Raw genomic sequence first — 17,513 nt, 5'->3', positions numbered from 1 at the left:
TTACACTTTCATATAGAATGGGTGGATTCGAGCTTGGGTGGATGTAATATTGACTCTTTGTATTTCAGTAGGTTGAGAAAGTAGTTATGAACAGATACTGCATTTTAACAGAGTCAGTAGTACTTAAAAAAAAAAAGAAGCAAATAAAGATTATTTTGATACAAATGTAACGGTTCAAAAGAAAAATAAGGTTAAGTATATATAGGGTATAAATATGAACAATGCACTTTTTATCAATAGTGTAAGTGTGTTAACACCTACATATAAACCTCAACAATATATACTCAGTATTATATATGGTTCATGATTGTACCAACTATTAAGTATTGTTAACACTCGTACAAGTTAGCACCATACAAAAATGCATATATATGGATTTATGTATAGTACAAAATAACATCCTTGGTAATTGGGATAACACGATATCGGAATTCATTATAACTTCATAGTACTCCTTTTATTCTGATTTATTTACATCTTTGTTTAGTGCTCACTACTTAGATGAAATACAATTTTTATCCACTTATTTCTTAACGTTTTTCTTATCATTTTTTAAACTTTATAAAATGTTAATATTAATTTTGAGAAGAAACAATTAATTCATTAAATAATCAACAAGAATATCAACAAGAAACAAATGAGGGGTATCAAACCACTCATTGCAACCTGACACAAAAACGGCCTCCCTAGCAACATAGTGGGCGGCGCGATTCGCAGATCGCTTAACAAAACTGAATTGAACATCATTAGTCGTAGATGCCAACTCTTTAATATCATCAACAAGTAATCCAAAAGAAGAATAAAAAGAAGGTCCAAAAATTGCTTTAAATAAAATCTGGGAATCCATTTCAACATCAACACTTCCCAAGCCAGTGTCCTTAAGCCAGCTTAGAGCCTCCCTCGTACTGATTGCTTCTGCCTCTTTAACATAAAACAAACCATTCAGACACATATTCTTTGCCGCTAAGAACCTGCCATTATCATCTCTTAGAACCCAACCAAGACCCATGACATTATTATACTCATCAATGGAGGCATCAGTATTTATTTTAATTCTCCCATGAACAGGCTTCCTCTACCGTTCGACCATAAAATGTTAATATTAATTTTAAATGTATAAATTATACTAGTATAAATTAATACTGATGGCCCCAATATCACGACCCAAAAGATAAATTGAAGTGAGGGATGAACTTTACCAGAGAGGAGCCCGTTTAACAAGGTGTTTGGTTGGAATGTGGGAACTAGGGGGTCGGGAAAGGAATTGTAATTCCATGTGAAAATAATAAAGTGGAGTTCAAATTATTATATTGTTTGGTAGGAAAGAATAGAATGATTGAGAATTGAAAGTGAACAAAATTGAATAAAGACTAAAATGTCCCTGTATAATACTACTACTACTACTAATAATAATACTAATACTAATAATATTAATAATAATCATAATAATAATCATAACAAGGATAAAATGGTAATCTATCATTGAATTACATTTCCACAAAGTGCGAATTTGCAATTCCTACGGGGGACTATAGGAATTGCAATTCCATGGTTGGAGGGAATTGCAACTCCTCAAACCAAACCATGAAATTGCAATTCCATGGAGTTTGACAAGAATAAAGTTACAATTCCATCCTACCAAATACCCCATTAGGCAAGTATGGCCCTTGTAAGGGCGGGCTTGGCCAAAGGGGAGTCCGTTTAGGAAAGTAGAGGTGATTTTTTTTTTTGGAAAGGGGCTAAGGGCACTTTTGGCAGCGTGATATGGAGCAAGATCAAGGAAAAATAACATATGAGAAGGGAGATGTGCCCAAGTTGTAGGGACTCAGATGGTTGACACCCCTGGCCTTGGTTCTAAGTCCGCCGGCGAGTGGTAGACCCTGACGGGCTAGAGTGGACCACATGGCGATGTTAGAGTGGACTGCTAGCGGGGCACTCCCAAACCATGGCTGCGTGGTCTTTTTGCCCCTTGCACGACTACCGTCGGCAGCTTGGTTATAGGCAACCCTTGGGGGGAAGTTGACGGTGAAAGGTAGGAGGGGGAGGGGGAGCCATATAGTGAGGTGGATGGTAAGGACTAGTGGGTGCGTGGTCTTCGGGTGGTTTGCAGGAACCTTGAACGTGCTTTAGGACATGGCGCAATGAGAAGTGTTAGGCGGAAAAACTTGCCACCTAGCAGTACACAAATGTAGCTGTTAGGGGTGTGCAATCGGTTAACCGTTCGATTACCATTTTAACAGAAAATTTTAAAGGTTTAGCCGTTAATCGAATCGAAATTTGTATTACTGAATCAACAATAAATTCAATTAAAATAACACCTATAATAATAAACCAATAAGAAAATATACAAACACAATACCACAACAACACTATAAACATAAATGCACAAATTATAAAGTCCAAACATCCAAATTTAATTATATATAGGCCCATGTCTAAATAGGCTCTTCACAAATGTGGGGCCCAATCCAATCCACACAAGAATATGAGCTCAATTCGGCTCAACTCGTTTATTTAGACAGTCCAATATGAAAGTCCCGGCCCATATAATTGAATCCAAAAATCCGATTTTCGTCTTTAGGAACTAGCGCCTAACCGTCGCGCCCAAATTTACATTTTTCGGGTTTACAACTAAAAGTAAAAAACGAATGTATTTCAAATTGGAGCCCAAAACTAAAAAATCGCCACGTCATCTATCCTCCTAAAATCCCTTAGGCTCTTTTCCACCGTCGATATTTTCCATCAACGGCACTGAACTTCCCATTTACCACTATCCAGATTGAGCACATAACCGACTGTCCAGTACGTCATCATATAAATATTGCCCTTCCACCGCAGACCCGAATACACTCTCCATTGTCGTTGCATTCTGAGCTCGAGGTCATTCTTCGTCTTCTATACACTTCTCAGATTTAGGTTTGTATATCTCTTTCTCTTTCTATCTCTCGTATGTATGTATCGGTGTGTGTTTTCTTATCTGAATTTATTTAGATTGATTTGCCTGAAAATGATTGTGATTTGCAGTTAGAAAATTTTGAACCCTAGGGTTTCTGTTGATTTAGTGATATATATGCCAATCAGAGAGTAATCGATTCAATTTCGTGAATAAACTTTGTTTTCGTTTCAGTTTTAGTGAAATCTGGTTGAAATTGTTGCAGGAATTTGTAGTTGAGTATTGGTTCAGAATGTCGGGTCGGGGAAAAGGAGGCAAGGGATTGGGAAAGGGAGGAGCGAAGCGTCACAGGAAGGTCCTCCGCGATAACATCCAGGGCATAACCAAGCCGGCTATCCGTAGGCTGGCCCGTAGAGGCGGCGTGAAGCGTATCAGCGGGCTGATATACGAGGAGACTCGCGGCGTTTTGAAGATCTTTCTGGAGAATGTGATTAGGGATGCCGTTACCTACACCGAGCACGCCCGACGCAAGACGGTTACTGCCATGGACGTCGTGTATGCGCTGAAAAGGCAGGGCAGGACTCTGTACGGATTCGGTGGTTGAGCGTTTTGGGGTGAATCGTTTGTACTGGTTTTTGTTATGAGTCTTGCTGTCAAGAAAATCACAACTGTCAACAATGGCTCTCTTCTTTCTGGCTTTTTTTTTTTGTAAATACTCTTCAGTGTTGGGTATTTTCTTCTTAGGGAGGTAGTAGTTTATTCTCTTTAGTGGTGGTGTTGAATGCTTTATGTTTTGTTTCAGTAATGGAACTTTTGTTGTTGAATTTATATTCAGATTACAACATGCCTGGTTCTGAAGAATGCCTTTAAATTGATACTTTTTCTGCTAGACTTCAATCAGAAAATGTGTCTTAAAGGAATTATTCTATCATGGGCCAATGACCTCATTAAGGATTTCTCTAATTCTATTTGTAAGCATCTCAGTACTATCTTATAGCTAGCTAACATCGCAGAGGCTATTGTTCAACTATGAATATAATTGAAAAACTTTAATTCACAATGTAACTGTAAAATTACAACTCTTCATTATTTTGATTAACAAATTATCAACCAAAAAAATTACTTGAATCGCATGAGCTTAGAGCATCAATATCATTAGATATTTAGGTTTTTTTGGGAACAGTAGTATGCCACATGGAAGAGAGGGGTTTATCTGCAAAAGATGAGTTTATTTGCAGAAGTGAGACTCACAATAGATTTATTTTGCTTACACGCACGGAAGACAAAAAATGCGGCCACTGCGTGGAAGGCAAATTTGATTTTACTTGCATTGTTTCCTGCACACATCTAAAACCTCTTACGAGGATTATCACTAGTTCATGATGTTCGGAAACTCAACTTGTTGCTACAATGATAATGTTTAACAGAAATGGACTCACCATAGTGATACCGTTGCCTCAACGAGCTTGAAGATGAAGAAGAATGATCCCCTAATTGTTGAGTACTCCATTTTAACAACATTTTCCAAAATTAAAAAACGCTACCTTTGGAACGTCTTTTGAGCAAGGAGGGTGGGGACCGAGGGGTGGGGCAGGCACAAATTGATAAGAAACGAGGATGAAGAAGAAAAGCATTCTTTAATTTGGTTCAAAATATGATCTTGCTATTCTTTAATTTGGTTCAAAATATGATCTTGCGATGGAAGAGAAATGAATTGAAGAAGAAAATGTTAAAAGATTTGGTTTGACATTTTTGCCTTCAATTTTAATACCTATCTAATAGAGAGTTACATATTAAAATTGAAACAAATAATCTATAGTTAAGCGATGAATTTTGGTCAAATTAAAAATCGATATAAAAATATTTGATGAGTACTATTGACTCTGTTATCATTGAGACTTGAGCCCATCCTTTCTCATGTAAAATGTAATCGGTTGTCACTAGACCACAAACTATTTGTCATTATTTTTTGAATTAACTCTATATATACACGATTGGTTTTTCCGCCAAACATTCCATTGCAATCAGACGATTAGTACCCCTCCGATTATTCGTCTTTACTCTTTAGGCGTTAATCGTCCCGCCCAATTTTAAAATTTTCCGTTTACAATAAAAGTCAAAATCGAATGCGTTTCAAATTTGGAGCCCAAAACCCAAAATCGCGCCACGTACCTATCCTCGTAAAATCCATTAGGCTCTTATTGACCGTTCGATACGTTCCATCATCGGCTGCGAACTTCCCATTTACCACTACCCAGATCGAGCACATAACCGACTATCCACTACGTCCTCCTATAAATACTGCCCCTCCACCCCCACCCGAATACACTCTCCATTGTCGCTGCATTCTAAGCTCTACAACTTCTCAAATTTAGGTTTGTATATCTCTCCCTCTTTCTTTCTCTCGTACGTATATATCGATAGGGATTTGCTTATCTGAATTTATTTAGATAGATTTGCCCGGTAACAATTGTGATTTGTAGCTGGACGTTTTGAACCTTAGGGTTTCTGTTAATTTAGTGATGTATATGCGAATCAGAGAGCAATCGATTCAATTTCGTGAATGAACTCTGTTTTCCTTTAAGTTTTATTGAAATCTGGTTGAAATTGTTACAGGAATTTGTAGTTGGGTGTCTGTTCAGAATGTCGGGTCGGGGAAAAGGAGGTAAGGGATTGGGAAAGGGAGGAGCGAAGCGTCACAGGAAGGTCCTCCGCGATAACATCCAGGGTATTACCAAGCCGGCGATCCGTAGGCTGGCCCGTAGAGGCGGCGTGAAGCGTATCAGCGGGCTCATATACGAGGAGACTCGCGGCGTTTTGAAGATCTTTCTGGAGAATGTGATTAGGGATGCCGTTACCTACACTGAGCACGCTCGCCGTAAGACGGTTACTGCCATGGACGTGGTGTATGCGCTGAAAAGGCAGGGTAGGACTCTCTATGGGTTCGGCGGTTGAGCGTTTTGGGCTGAATCGTTTGTACTGGTCTTTGTTATGAGTCTTGCTGTCAAGAAAATTAGAACTGTTAACAATGGCTGGGCTCTTTTTTTACTTACTTTTTTGTAAATACTCATTGTTGGGTATTGTCTTCTTAGGTATGTAGTTGAATGCTTCATGTTTTGTTATGGGTATTTTGTCGTTGAATTGATCCTTAGATGATCTTTTTTAATCAAAATCTTACATTTTTCATGTCATATTTATCAAATTTTCACTCTAAGTGGTTAAAATTTGAATTGCATAATTTTATAGAATAAATTTGTTCAATTATATACTTTTTAAAGGTAAATTAAAATAATCTAATTAAACATTTGTTACAATTTGTAATTATATGATACTATTCTATATTTCTATTTAATTCTCATCTTTAATGAACTTAGAAGTTTATACTATTAATTGATCAATAACAAATTAACCATTCAATGAAAATTATACATTAATCTTTTCTTTTGATTTGATTTTTATAAAAATCATGTGTAATTAAACATTTTCAAATAGTCCAATAGAGTTTTTTAGCCATTTAATTTATATTTTGTGTAGATATAAAAAGTTCCCCTTAGCGTTAGGATTTTGGTCTTGACCCAAAGTTATAGTTTGGTCGGACTAGGTTTCCTGATAGGTGGCCCAAAATATAATGACTTGAGAGTTGAGCCATAAGACATCTTTAAGGCAAATTATGTTATGGACCCAATTTGAGTTTATGTTTATAATTTTAGAATTTTATGTTTATAATTTTAGAACTTTATATTTACAATTTTAGATTCTAATATAAAAAATTATATTACTTAATATTTACAATTTTGTTATATAGATTCAATAATTGTGTTATACTGTTAAATATAGAGTAATGAAATTATAAATTTAAAGTTGTGTAATTGTGAATATATAATTCTAAAATTATGAACATAGACACAGGTCTATAGCATAATTACTGCATATTATAAAATCATGTTTTAAGAAGTCCTTCCACTTGAAGAAACCTAAACCATAGGCCCATAGCTATGGAATGTCTAAATTAAGTAGATTTACCAATATTGTACATAAAATCATTTAGGAAATTAGTTTCCTTGTGAATTGATTTTTGTGGCCTAAACCTTCGATGCCAAATCATTGCAACCTTGGGAGCATCATATCAAATCCGCAATATAATCGCCACCATATCCAAATGCATATAAAAGCATAGTATTGACTCCCTCAAGACCCCAAACATACCCTCCCCCCTCTGATCCCTTCTCTCCAGTCTCTACACACCCTCGCAACCCCATCATCATACGGACAAACTTTTCTTGAACCCTAAGTTTGTTCCTTCAATTCGTTTTCTTATATACAAAATACAATTCTATTTTCCTCTCTGAAATTTGGGGAAAAGGAAGAAACATGACATCTGTTTGCATATCAAATTGTGTGAAAGATGCCCGAGTCCCCGTCAGAGCCACCTACGTAAACCTCTACAAGTGGCCGGAATCCGACGCCGAGTTCATCCGCTCAATGAGCGCCGGCGCCGGCACCGGGGTCCCCCACCCTAGGGTGGTGGACAGCATTTCATGCAGGCAACTGTACTTGAGAAGCTACACTTTTTCCAGGGAAGAGAGTAAGAAGGAGGAGACGGTGAAGTGCTACGGGAGAGGCAGAGACGGGGTTGGGGAGAAGGGGACGAGGAGGAGGAGGAAGTCTCGCGGCCGTGAAAGTGGCAGCGACGACGGAGATCGTCGCCGGAGGAAGAAATGCGCGGGGTTGGGAAGGGTAAAGGAAGTGTCTTCGGCTGTTGTGGTTTCCGTCTTCCGGAGGTTGCTATCTTGCACTACCAAAGTTGATGTGGTTGGTTGACTACTTCTGCTAATTTTCTTGTAATATTATTTAATCCTTTTAATTTGGTTGCCCATTTTCTTTTTTCTTGATTTTAATCCTTTTAATTTGGTTTAGATCACCTGAATCCTGCGTTCATCAAAGTGGTTTTTTTTTTCCTAGTGGTTTCAATTATTTTAGAACATGAACATTATGGTAATATATGTACGATAATGTATGATTACGTTGATCCAATGTTATTTTTAAATAATAGGTATATATAAGAGATTTCAGGATTGATTTTTTTTTTTTTTTTTGGTTCGAAATATTTACATATTTTGTTGATTTTGGGAACCAATAGGCAATAGCTCCAAGGCATTTTAGTTTCCAAAAACACTAACATTCTTATAGTACATGCCCGGCTTCTATGTAAAAGACGAAAAAGGAAAGTAAAAGAAGAATTGGCCTCTCTAGACTGTGTTTGTCCTTTTGTTTTTTAAGGTGATGAAGATGACTCGCACCCACTATTCGAAAGTTTGACTAAATTAAACTTTGTTCATGTGTAATAACTCACAAATTATAGATACATGAGAAGTAAATTGAACAATGAAGAATTTTTTGGTCCTTTTTAAAGATTTGTTCTATTCTTAATCCAAAGTTTAGCAATACTTAATTAAATACTAAGAAAATAAATATTCGAGAATGATCAATTACCAATATTAATATTTCTCTCAAACGTTATGCAGTAAGTTCAATTTAGGCCAAACAAACACCAAGAACAGCTATGACAAATGCATATCACTTTCATTAGTAGGTTTAGAGTGACTATTAATGAACAAAATTAACTGTTAATTTTACACTGAATTAGTAATTCAATTGAGTTGTGTATGAGGGGTTGTTAGTGGAGAGTATGATGGAAGGGAAGAAGTAGCTAGGCCGAAAGAAAAAGATGCAGAAAAGGGACGGACAGATCAGAGAAAACGATGATCATAAAGTTCAAATTATGAAAAGAAAAAGGTTAATTAGTATAATGTATAGTAGCTTACAATGTAAGTTTTCTTGTGTACATCGCCACTGTGTGGCTGTGTTCATTTTATTCAATTCTGATCTTATCTTTTCTGTGTTTCACCTTCCAATTCATAATGTTGTGCCACTGCATGCAACATGTCAGGATATATCATTAATACTTCCACGCAACAAATTAAATCATCATACAGCTCCATGCCCACCGAATATATATTAATTCCCAACAATAGTATTATATAAATCTTGATTATATAATATGAGAAAATTTACAATATTAGTCGATTTTGGAACATATAATTTAATGATCTTATATATAAAAATATAAGTTGATAGTATTCAATTATAAGATGGATAAAACTGAAAAAAAAAAAAAAAAAAAAAAAAAAGAAAAAAGTCATGGTAGAACTGTTTTGTTAACTATTTCCTTTTTGGCACAAGTGCGTTGGATAATGATGCAGAGGAGAATAATTGTTCTCCTACATTTGCTAAGAGCACAATTATTTAGGCACTTGATTGCAGTGGCCAAACTATTTGCCCACGCCATCATGCTTAATAAGTGAACTAATACAAGCTGCCTACCTCACAATGTGTTGTGTAACACCTACCTCATGTGATTGAATTGGCATTGCGATTAATGTTTGTGACTATACTTTTTTTGAATAAAATTGTTCTCACCTATTACATATGATTATACTGAATCGATCACAAAAATCAATCATATATTATTGTACACTTATAAAGAATTCAGGGTGTACCTTAGATTATTACTTACGAGGAAAAAATGTAATACTAATAATAGAAAAATTAATTTTTACTAATTATGAGAGAAAATATAATATTATGAGGTAAAATATGATACTCAAAATATTATATTTAGGGTTGAAGAATTATTTAGAAAAAAAATATTTATAAAATAAAATATAATATATATTTATGAAAAATCTGAACAAGCCAGTGTCATAAGAGTTTTTGTCTTAATAAATTACATATATATAAATAAGCGTTGACTTGGTGAATTAAGCAGGTAGACTTGTTCAAAGTCAAATGAGTATGGAACAATGTGCAGCTAGCAAGTGGCATTATGAGAGAAATATAAAAGGCACATGGTTTCCCAAATGTTATGCTTTGACATTCTGTCACCTCTCTTAGCAATGAAGAATTTTAAAGCCAACTCACTCTTTTTTATATCGTCCCAAGTCTGTAATTTGCCATGATCTGTATATATAAAAGCAGCTCCTAGTTCCTACCATTCTATATTCTTGTACATATCAACCATTCCTAGTCCCGACCAGCCATGGATTACCATATCCTTGTGCCCATTGTAGCTCTCCTTGTCGTGTCCGTCTCAGCTTTGAGTATGTTCAATCTTTAACTCTAATTACTACAAAACTTTTTAGGTGTAAATCTACATCGTCCACAAATAATTTTTTTTAGCATTATACTAAGTACCGTGAAACTAGTGTCCTCGTAGTCAGTCTATACAAAAAGGCCTTTATAGCACTAGAAAGGGTGACCGATAGGTGAAACATGACTCTCATATCTGAATGCTCACGAATTTGATTATGGTCAATACGGCCTTCTAGGTCGAGCACGTATTACATAGGGTAGCACTACAACTATTACATAAGTTTGTAGAGCCTGGTCAGTTATGTGCAAGACTTAAATTAGTTAGTGGGCAAAATTATATTTATTCAATGCACACCATTGAGTAGTGGTTTGAGATTCCCTCTGTCATCCAAAAAAATCATGTACTTTCTGATTTTAAACTTTTTTTGTTTGGATTTGTAATGCAGATTCTGTCAACATCGATTGTGGCTCATCGTCTTCCTCGTACAAAGACGAAAACGGGATTTCATGGTCGGGCGATGACGACATATTCATGCAGAATGGCGGTTCCCAGGCGGTGCAAGCTACCAACTCCATTAACTCTCCAGTCCTAAACTCTCTGAGATTTTTCACCTCCGGGAAGAAGAACTGCTACAACGTGGAAGTCGTCGAGGATTCACAGTACTTAATACGTGCGAGCTTTTACTACGGAAACTACGACAACAAAGCCTCCCCTCCAACGTTTGACTTGCTGCTGGACGAGAATCTGTGGGCGGCAATTGTTTTTGAAAAGGATGAACCCGTTCACGAAGAAGTTATCTATGTGACAAAATGGCCCATTGTTAGCGTCTGCGTTGCTCAAACAAAGCCTGCCCAATTTCCATTCATGTCAGCTCTTCAAGTTAGTAACTTGGATTCATCCATGTATGCTGGCTTCTCGTCCCCATCTTTTCTTCAACTGGCAACCAGAGCTGCTTTTGGATCCAATGTAACTATCAGGTAAAACTGCTACTTTCTTAATTTCTTAGCAAATGATCTTGAGTAAGGGCGGGCTGGGCGACAGACCAGGTCCCAATTAGAAGGGGCTTCTGGGATTGATAATGACTAAATTAGATGCATATTGAATAATGTATGTAGATATCCAGATGATGATTATGACCGAATATGGGGTACTAATGGCGGTAATATGATCCTTGAAAACAATGCTCCCTCCATTGATGTATCCATCGCCGATAATCCACCGGAGGCAGTTCTGCGAAACGCGCTGACAACCTCAAAAACATCGATAGAGACCGCCATTCCGGCGCTGCCCTTCCCGCTCTATATAAACATGTATTTCTCCGAAGTGGCTGAGCTCAACTCCACTCAACAGAGATCCTTCGTGATGTACTTAGGCAAAGAACCCGTCTCCGACACCATATCGCCGCCCTACGGCGGCGTACGTGAAGAGAGTTTCAACTTCACGGTTACTTCCGACACCGTGCTCTCCCTGTCGGCTACTTCCGACTCCACTCTTCCCCCTCTCGTCAACGCCATGGAGATCTTCTTGGTTCGCCAACAAACCCAAGATTCTACCAACATAAATGATTGTAAGTTATAAGAGAAGCAAATGCGTTAGGCTATAATGCCAATTTGACTAGTTTTGTGGTAAATCTTGCCATGTGATTTTAGTAGTAAATCAGCGTTATATAGGTTATTCATAATTGACTGAGTCAAACCAATAAAATTAATAAGTATACTCTTAGTCAAATTTGTGATTATTGACCAGTTAACAATCTGACCAATTTAGTTGTTTTTTTAGTACAATCTTAAATCTTAACACTATTATGTTGTCTTGTCTGTAACAGGGACAGCATTAGTAGCCCTGCAAAAGACATTCGCAGTGCTGGAGGAGGGGAGTGATCCATGTCTCCCGGCGCCGTTTTCATGGGACTGGGTCAACTGTAGCACCGATGCTAAACCTCGTATCACAACCTTGTAAGCAAACAGGAGAGCTGGCTTGCTCTCATTGGTCAGCTCTAAATATTCTTGTACAATTAAATCTTTAAGCGTCTCTGATCTTGTGAAATTGCTTTGTAGGCATCTTGCAGGTTATGGATTGTCAGGGGAACTTCCAGAAGATCTTGGTACAATGGATGCCCTTGAATCAATGTGAGTTGATGAGTGTATTTTATATGCATGCATGTCGTATCACCATTATATTTCTGTGCTTCCTCAAGTATTCATAAATTTTCTGGAAAATGCAGAGATCTGGGGAATAACAGTTTACGTGGACCTATTCCAGAGTTTCTCAGCAAGCTGCGAAACCTTAAATATTTGTAAGTGAATGCATGAGATTATGAACCTTCTCGATCAGTTTATTAATATCATTCTTGAAAATTACTGATTGGAATTTAATTTCTTGGTCTTTTGGTGTTCAGAAATTTGGCAGATAATGAGTTCAGTGGTCCTATTCCTGCTTCACTGTCAACCAACAAAAACTTGCAGCTAATGTACGTAATAGCCTTCATTCTTGTTGAGATAATCTAGAACAAGAATTGAAAACAATGAAAGAAAGTAAAAAAAAAATTAAGATTTAATTATATGGTTTGTTGGACATTTGTTCTAACATCACATTTAATAAAAACAGTTGAACCATTCTTTACATTCTGCTATTGTTTTTTATTCTTTTTTCTCCATTATCTCAACAATTCTAATCTTCCCCATCACATTCACAGTCATCTACTGACGATAATTAATGTTACTGGGTTTTCGATTTTGTAGAGTAACTGGAAATCCAGATACGTGTGCCACCGGTAAGTCATGTGAGACGAAAGATATTCCGGCGTCTCCTGGGAGTCCACCGCCGCCTAAATCTTCCATCAGAAAGAAGAAAAAGGGTGGGAATAAGCTTGGACTAATACTAGGCATAACAATTCCGGTAGGACTTATAATCTGGGGTTTGGTTCTTACTGTGGTTATACTGCATTTGAGGAGAAAAAGAGCCCCTGTTTCAATGGCGGCTCCCATCACTGAGCTTGCTAATCAGCAAACCTCACAAAAGGCATAGCTCCATCAAGATGAATCTAGCTAGTTTATACTAGCTTAGTCAAATATTTTAAACTTTACAGATTGATTAGCGTTCAAGATGTTAAATTTGTTTAGAAATTTGTAATTTCTTTCCAAAATATTTTATTATTATACAGTAGTAGAAGTGAAGTCATTGGATCAATCGCTTACCACTATAATAGTTAGCTTCAGGTCCATTAACCCAAAAGCTATAATTATAAGGGAAGAGACAACTTTATTTCCTTATACTTACTTAGCAATCAGCACGATACTGGAATAGGCTCTCCCAACAAAGTTGATTAAGCAAAGTGAGCAGTCAAGAGAGATCAGTTATATACATAAATGGTGTTTGGGGCAGTGATGATGATGATTATATAGCATACATTTTCCTGAAATCATTGTTGAGAATTTCAGAATCAGAAAGAACTGATACAGAGAAGGACCTGGATCTGCTGTGTTGAGAGTTCATTTGGATGCTCTTCTTGTTTGCAGACTCAATTCTATGCATAATCACCCAATAACACATTGTGCCCAGAGTGGTAGCCAAGATGGTTGTGCCTATGATTGTCACAACTATAGCCATCCATCTTTCTTTCTTTCCAACGACCACGAACGACAGAGCCAAGAAGGCGACCGATATCAGCACACAAGCCAGCCACATTAGCTTGTTTATCACGGCCATCAACTGCTTCTTTGCCTTGCTTTCGATCACCACGACCGAGGTCTGAACAACCACCACAGCCAGGGATATGAACAGAGCGATGGAGTCGAAAACCAGGAAGATTATGAACGGGGCCTGTGGCGCTATGTTGGCTTCTCCCAGGGACAGCCCCGGGGGGATGTTGTGAGGATTATCAGCGTATTGCCCCGGGACCGTGAAGATGGCAGCAAAGGCCACTGTGGCTATCAGCACTGCCACAACCGTGTTCGAGTTGATCGCGTTGTTTAGGCCTTCGGTGTGCATCTTGTTCAGGCGTTTCGCTATGCCTTGGATGCGTCTTCTGGTCTGTCGCGTGTGCTCTAACTGGTTGTGGACTTCGTGCTTTATGTCGCTCACGGTTTGCTTCAATTCCTTGGCTGGATTTGTCACTTTAGGTTTGATAGCTTTAGCACTCTGAACCCCATGCTCTTGCAGCATTGCAGCCACATCAGATTGCCCCATTTTCTCTGCTGTGTCAAGTGCTGTCTCACCTGACCTATTCACCATTACTGTATCTATTTGCCTCTGGTCTAACAACAGCTTAACAATCTGCACAAAAACACTACAATGGTGAATCTGAACCACCTGCAGACTTGCAGTCCAACTATCAGCTTAGACTTTTAGTTCAGACGAAACACATTGATTCAATTCTACTGAACATAACAAAGGGTAGCAATTAATTTACCTTAACTCGGCCTTTTCGAGTTGCTATGTGCAAATATGTATTCCCCTTGTTATCTACAGTGTTTATGGATGAAGGATCAGATCTGATGAGCTCCTCCACCAGTCCAAGATTTTGGCCCTTGACAGCCATGTGAAGAGCAGTCTGCCCCTTTTTATCCACCCTGTTAGCCAGCCCGGGTTCTTTACTCAAAATCGCCTTCACAACCTGCAAATGCCCGTTTCTGGCTGCAGAATGCAAGGCTGTTTTGCCATTGCTTTTAGCTATGGCTGCCAAGCTGCTCTCTCGCTCCAATAGATAGTTCACCACCTCTATGTGCCCTTGCGTTGCAGCCGTGTGTAAGGCCGTGGTATTCGACACGTCCACCGTCATCGACAGCTCCGGGTGAGCCTCCATTAGAACCTTCACAACATCTGCAGAATCAAGAAAACAGGCATATGATACCAGACAGTGTGCACCAACTATCAGTTTAGACTTTTGAGATAGAATATATCTTTCAACTTGGTATCAGCACAGAATCATAGAAAACAGCCAACTATCAGCTTAGACTTTTAATTAAGATGGATTGGACATCTTTAATTTGGTATCGGAACAAAGAATCACTGAAAAACAGAGATGATTTAAAGGATAAAAAGGGAATGAAACGCACCTAAATCTCCTTGTTTTGCGGCAATGTGGAGGGCGTCAAAGCCGTTCTTGGCTTTGATTCCGGCGGCCACAAGGTCGTAATACTTGATCATTTCTCCGACCAAATCAACATAGCCGTACTCGGCCGCCACGTATAAGGCTGTTTCTCCGGCGAAATTTTGCTTCACCAACACCTCTGCCAATTCTTCTTCTCCAGAGTTTTCAAATATCTCTTTCATAGAAGCAATGTTCCCGGCTCTTGCTGCAGAATGCAAGGCCGTATCCTCCCGCTTTCCGGTCAACTGCTTCGTCATCTTTTTCCGGCCAACCGGTGGCTCCGCCGCCGCCTCCATTACCCTAAAACTCTCCTCCTAACCTCTAACACAAACCCTCTTTTCTCCCCTCAAATACCCAGATCAAGAATCACATTCTTTACCTCTAACAGAGTCAAAAAACTAAATCTTGAATGCCCTGCCAACAACATTGTTCATCACATCATCAAAACTCTTGATTGCATATTTATACTCCAAACCCAGTTGAAGATCTGAAGGTCATTCCTTTATCCCAGTGGCAGATTATATATCAATGCGGCACAACTAAAACCACTGTAAATTTACTGGAAAAAAAAAAAGAAGTAAAAAAGATGAATTCACCTTGGCAAAAACTGCACCTTTATGCTGCTATTCACCACATAAAAATAAATCAAGAATCACAGTATATAGTATATATAAAGTGTCTGCAAATCACAGTGCCACTCTGAAAGCTCCTGAGTTAAAAATGGAGACTTTCTCTTGTAAAGTTGGTCATGATGAAGATGACCGATGTGTTTAAAATCCTAAACAAATCATATTATTATTACTATTATTGTACTAATTATTACGGAGTATTAATATTTATTAATATTGTCTAAATTGGAAAAAAAAAGTTGGGGTAAAAGAAAAAGATGAAGCCAGTGGTGGGTGGCAAGTATATATGAAGAATAACGATAATACCAGAACTATATTTGTGGGTTGGCAGGGAATCAGAAAATGGCAAATTGTGCACGCATAATGGCTCCAGCAATTTTTTTTTTAATGAAAAATAAAGAAATAGAAATATGTATTATTTATTTTATATTATATTATATTTCCCAGGAACCACCGAACCTTTTTTTGTTTTGATTGGATTGATATTGTTGTTGTTTTGTCTCAATGAATTTGATTGATCCCCACTATTTCCCATACTTTACCAGAATAAACCACGTAGGATTATGGTTGGCCATCCATCACATATTCGCTGAGAAAGATAAAACATGAACAATATTAATCAAGTTGGTCTGACTGTTAACTTGATGATCATAAGATTTTAAGTTTATTGAGAGCGACTTATTTGTTCACTGTTAGATTTTATTCAAGACTTTGTGATCTAGTGGTAGACTATGATTCCCATTTTCCTAAATGAGAAGTAAGTATGTATGAACAGATACTGTATTATAATAAAGTTAATAGTAGTAAACTAAATTGAAGATTTGACCCTAGAATTAGGGTGTTTTCCTTAATGTGGAGGGAAATGAATTGAGAGGACCCCGCAGAATCAGAGTTTTAAAGGTCATCTTTTTTCTATATGAAGGGTGCATGTGAACGTAATGCGATCCAATCTTTTTAAATACGAATTTTGCCCCTCTTCTTTTCTTTATATTCTATTTTAGCTTCACTTTTCCCATCTCCACATTAATATATTGTAAGTCTAGATATATCTTCGCAAAGAAGGTATCTTCTCAGCTCCAAGAAGAATCAACAATCCTAATAAATGGTAAGTTTTGTGCCATTTGCGTTGTAATTTAATGATAAATTTGAATTAAACTTTAACAGTACACATTACTGTATATTATATGTATGATTCTTTATTGGATATTAATAAAGAGCTATAAATAAGTCATTCGAATTTTGTAAATTAAAATTTTTTAATTAGTATCAATTTATCTTTTTTATAGAGCACTCGTCACTCGGTAAAATAAAGATCAAAGTTGATATCATTTTTAGTCGTTTGAATGTAATGATTTTGTCATTCTTGATCTTCTACTTTAAAATCCATTAATTTTGATACTTTAAGTATTGATTTTGTGTCACATTTGATCTTATAGTAGATTTTATATCAAATGGCTATTTAAAACGGATAAAAATGTAATTTTATTATCCAATTCTTTTAAATTATTCCAAATTCAAAGAAAACTTTTTAAAACCATCCCAGCTTAGAAAATGCATGCAACAAGATACATTCCACCCCATGACTCTATGAAGAATTTAAGGTCTATTAATTTAGGATGATTTTAATTTTTTCTTCGAATTTAGAATGATTTAAGAAGATTAGATAATGAAATTACATTTTTATCTTGTTTAAAATGACTACTTTGATTTAAGAAACCCCCCCCCCCCCCCCCCCCCCCCCCCCCC

At 37.2% G+C, this 17,513-nt stretch overlaps 5 protein-coding genes across 6 annotated transcripts; 4 read left to right on the top strand and 1 right to left on the bottom strand.

Annotated features, from left to right (window-relative positions):
• The first annotated feature begins 2,806 nt into the window (after positions 1-2,806).
• On the top strand, positions 2,807-3,737 carry LOC116016655 (histone H4). Its single transcript, XM_031257011.1, has 2 exons — positions 2,807-2,916; positions 3,159-3,737. Exon 2 carries the CDS (start codon positions 3,186-3,188, stop codon positions 3,495-3,497), a length of 312 nt encoding a protein of 103 aa, XP_031112871.1. The 5' UTR covers positions 2,807-2,916; positions 3,159-3,185; the 3' UTR covers positions 3,498-3,737.
• A 1,395-nt stretch (positions 3,738-5,132) lies between these two features.
• On the top strand, positions 5,133-6,084 carry LOC116016656 (histone H4). Its single transcript, XM_031257013.1, has 2 exons — positions 5,133-5,268; positions 5,510-6,084. The coding sequence occupies exon 2, from the start codon at positions 5,537-5,539 to the stop codon at positions 5,846-5,848; it is 312 nt and encodes a 103-aa protein (XP_031112873.1). The 5' UTR covers positions 5,133-5,268; positions 5,510-5,536; the 3' UTR covers positions 5,849-6,084.
• Positions 6,085-6,980: 896 nt separating this feature from the next.
• Positions 6,981-7,972, top strand: LOC116017519. The gene has a single exon (XM_031258127.1). It carries the CDS (start codon positions 7,265-7,267, stop codon positions 7,712-7,714), a length of 450 nt encoding a protein of 149 aa, XP_031113987.1. The 5' UTR covers positions 6,981-7,264; the 3' UTR covers positions 7,715-7,972.
• Positions 7,973-9,992: 2,020 nt separating this feature from the next.
• On the top strand, positions 9,993-13,073 carry LOC116016184 (probable LRR receptor-like serine/threonine-protein kinase At1g05700). The gene is made up of 8 exons (XM_031256348.1): positions 9,993-10,053; positions 10,492-11,023; positions 11,135-11,613; positions 11,872-12,001; positions 12,104-12,175; positions 12,271-12,342; positions 12,445-12,516; positions 12,788-13,073. Exons 1-8 carry the CDS (start codon positions 9,993-9,995, stop codon positions 13,071-13,073), a joined length of 1,704 nt encoding a protein of 567 aa, XP_031112208.1.
• An 86-nt stretch (positions 13,074-13,159) lies between these two features.
• On the bottom strand, positions 13,160-15,915 carry LOC116015613 (ankyrin repeat-containing protein At5g02620-like). Of its 2 annotated transcripts, XM_031255722.1 has the most exons (4): positions 15,735-15,915; positions 15,104-15,552; positions 14,458-14,867; positions 13,160-14,321 (listed from the first exon to the last, which is right to left on the bottom strand). In XM_031255722.1, the coding sequence occupies exons 2-4, from the start codon at positions 15,432-15,434 to the stop codon at positions 13,443-13,445; spliced, it is 1,620 nt and encodes a 539-aa protein (XP_031111582.1). In that variant the 5' UTR covers positions 15,435-15,552; positions 15,735-15,915; the 3' UTR covers positions 13,160-13,442. The 2 variants fall into 2 exon arrangements, with proteins under 2 accessions (XP_031111582.1, XP_031111581.1); XM_031255721.1 differs by having other exon boundaries at positions 15,104-15,915.
• Positions 15,916-17,513: the final 1,598 nt, after the last annotated feature.

This window comes from Ipomoea triloba, chromosome 4 (genome assembly GCF_003576645.1).
Source record: "Ipomoea triloba cultivar NCNSP0323 chromosome 4, ASM357664v1".
Classification (NCBI taxonomy): Eukaryota; Viridiplantae; Streptophyta; class Magnoliopsida; order Solanales; family Convolvulaceae; genus Ipomoea; species Ipomoea triloba.
This window is presented reverse-complemented; position numbering and strand designations above follow the sequence as displayed.

Coding starts and splice junctions, on each gene's coding strand:
- LOC116016655 (XM_031257011.1), top strand. CDS start 3,186: ATGTCGGGTCGGGGAAAAGGAGGCAAGGGATTGGGAAAGGGAGGAGCG.
- LOC116017519 (XM_031258127.1), top strand. CDS start 7,265: ATGACATCTGTTTGCATATCAAATTGTGTGAAAGATGCCCGAGTCCCC.
- LOC116016656 (XM_031257013.1), top strand. CDS start 5,537: ATGTCGGGTCGGGGAAAAGGAGGTAAGGGATTGGGAAAGGGAGGAGCG.
- LOC116015613 (XM_031255721.1), bottom strand. CDS start 15,434: ATGGAGGCGGCGGCGGAGCCACCGGTTGGCCGGAAAAAGATGACGAAG. Junction 14,868..15,103: donor CGCAAAACAAGGAGATTTAG/GTGCGTTTCATT, acceptor TTGATTCTGCAG/ATGTTGTGAAGGTTCTAATG. Junction 14,322..14,457: donor CTCGAAAAGGCCGAGTTAAG/GTAAATTAATTG, acceptor GTTTTTGTGCAG/ATTGTTAAGCTGTTGTTAGA.
- LOC116016184 (XM_031256348.1), top strand. CDS start 9,993: ATGGATTACCATATCCTTGTGCCCATTGTAGCTCTCCTTGTCGTGTCC. Junction 11,024..11,134: donor GGATCCAATGTAACTATCAG/GTAAAACTGCTA, acceptor TAATGACTAAAT/TAGATGCATATTGAATAATG. Junction 11,614..11,871: donor TTCTACCAACATAAATGATT/GTAAGTTATAAG, acceptor TGTCTGTAACAG/GGACAGCATTAGTAGCCCTG.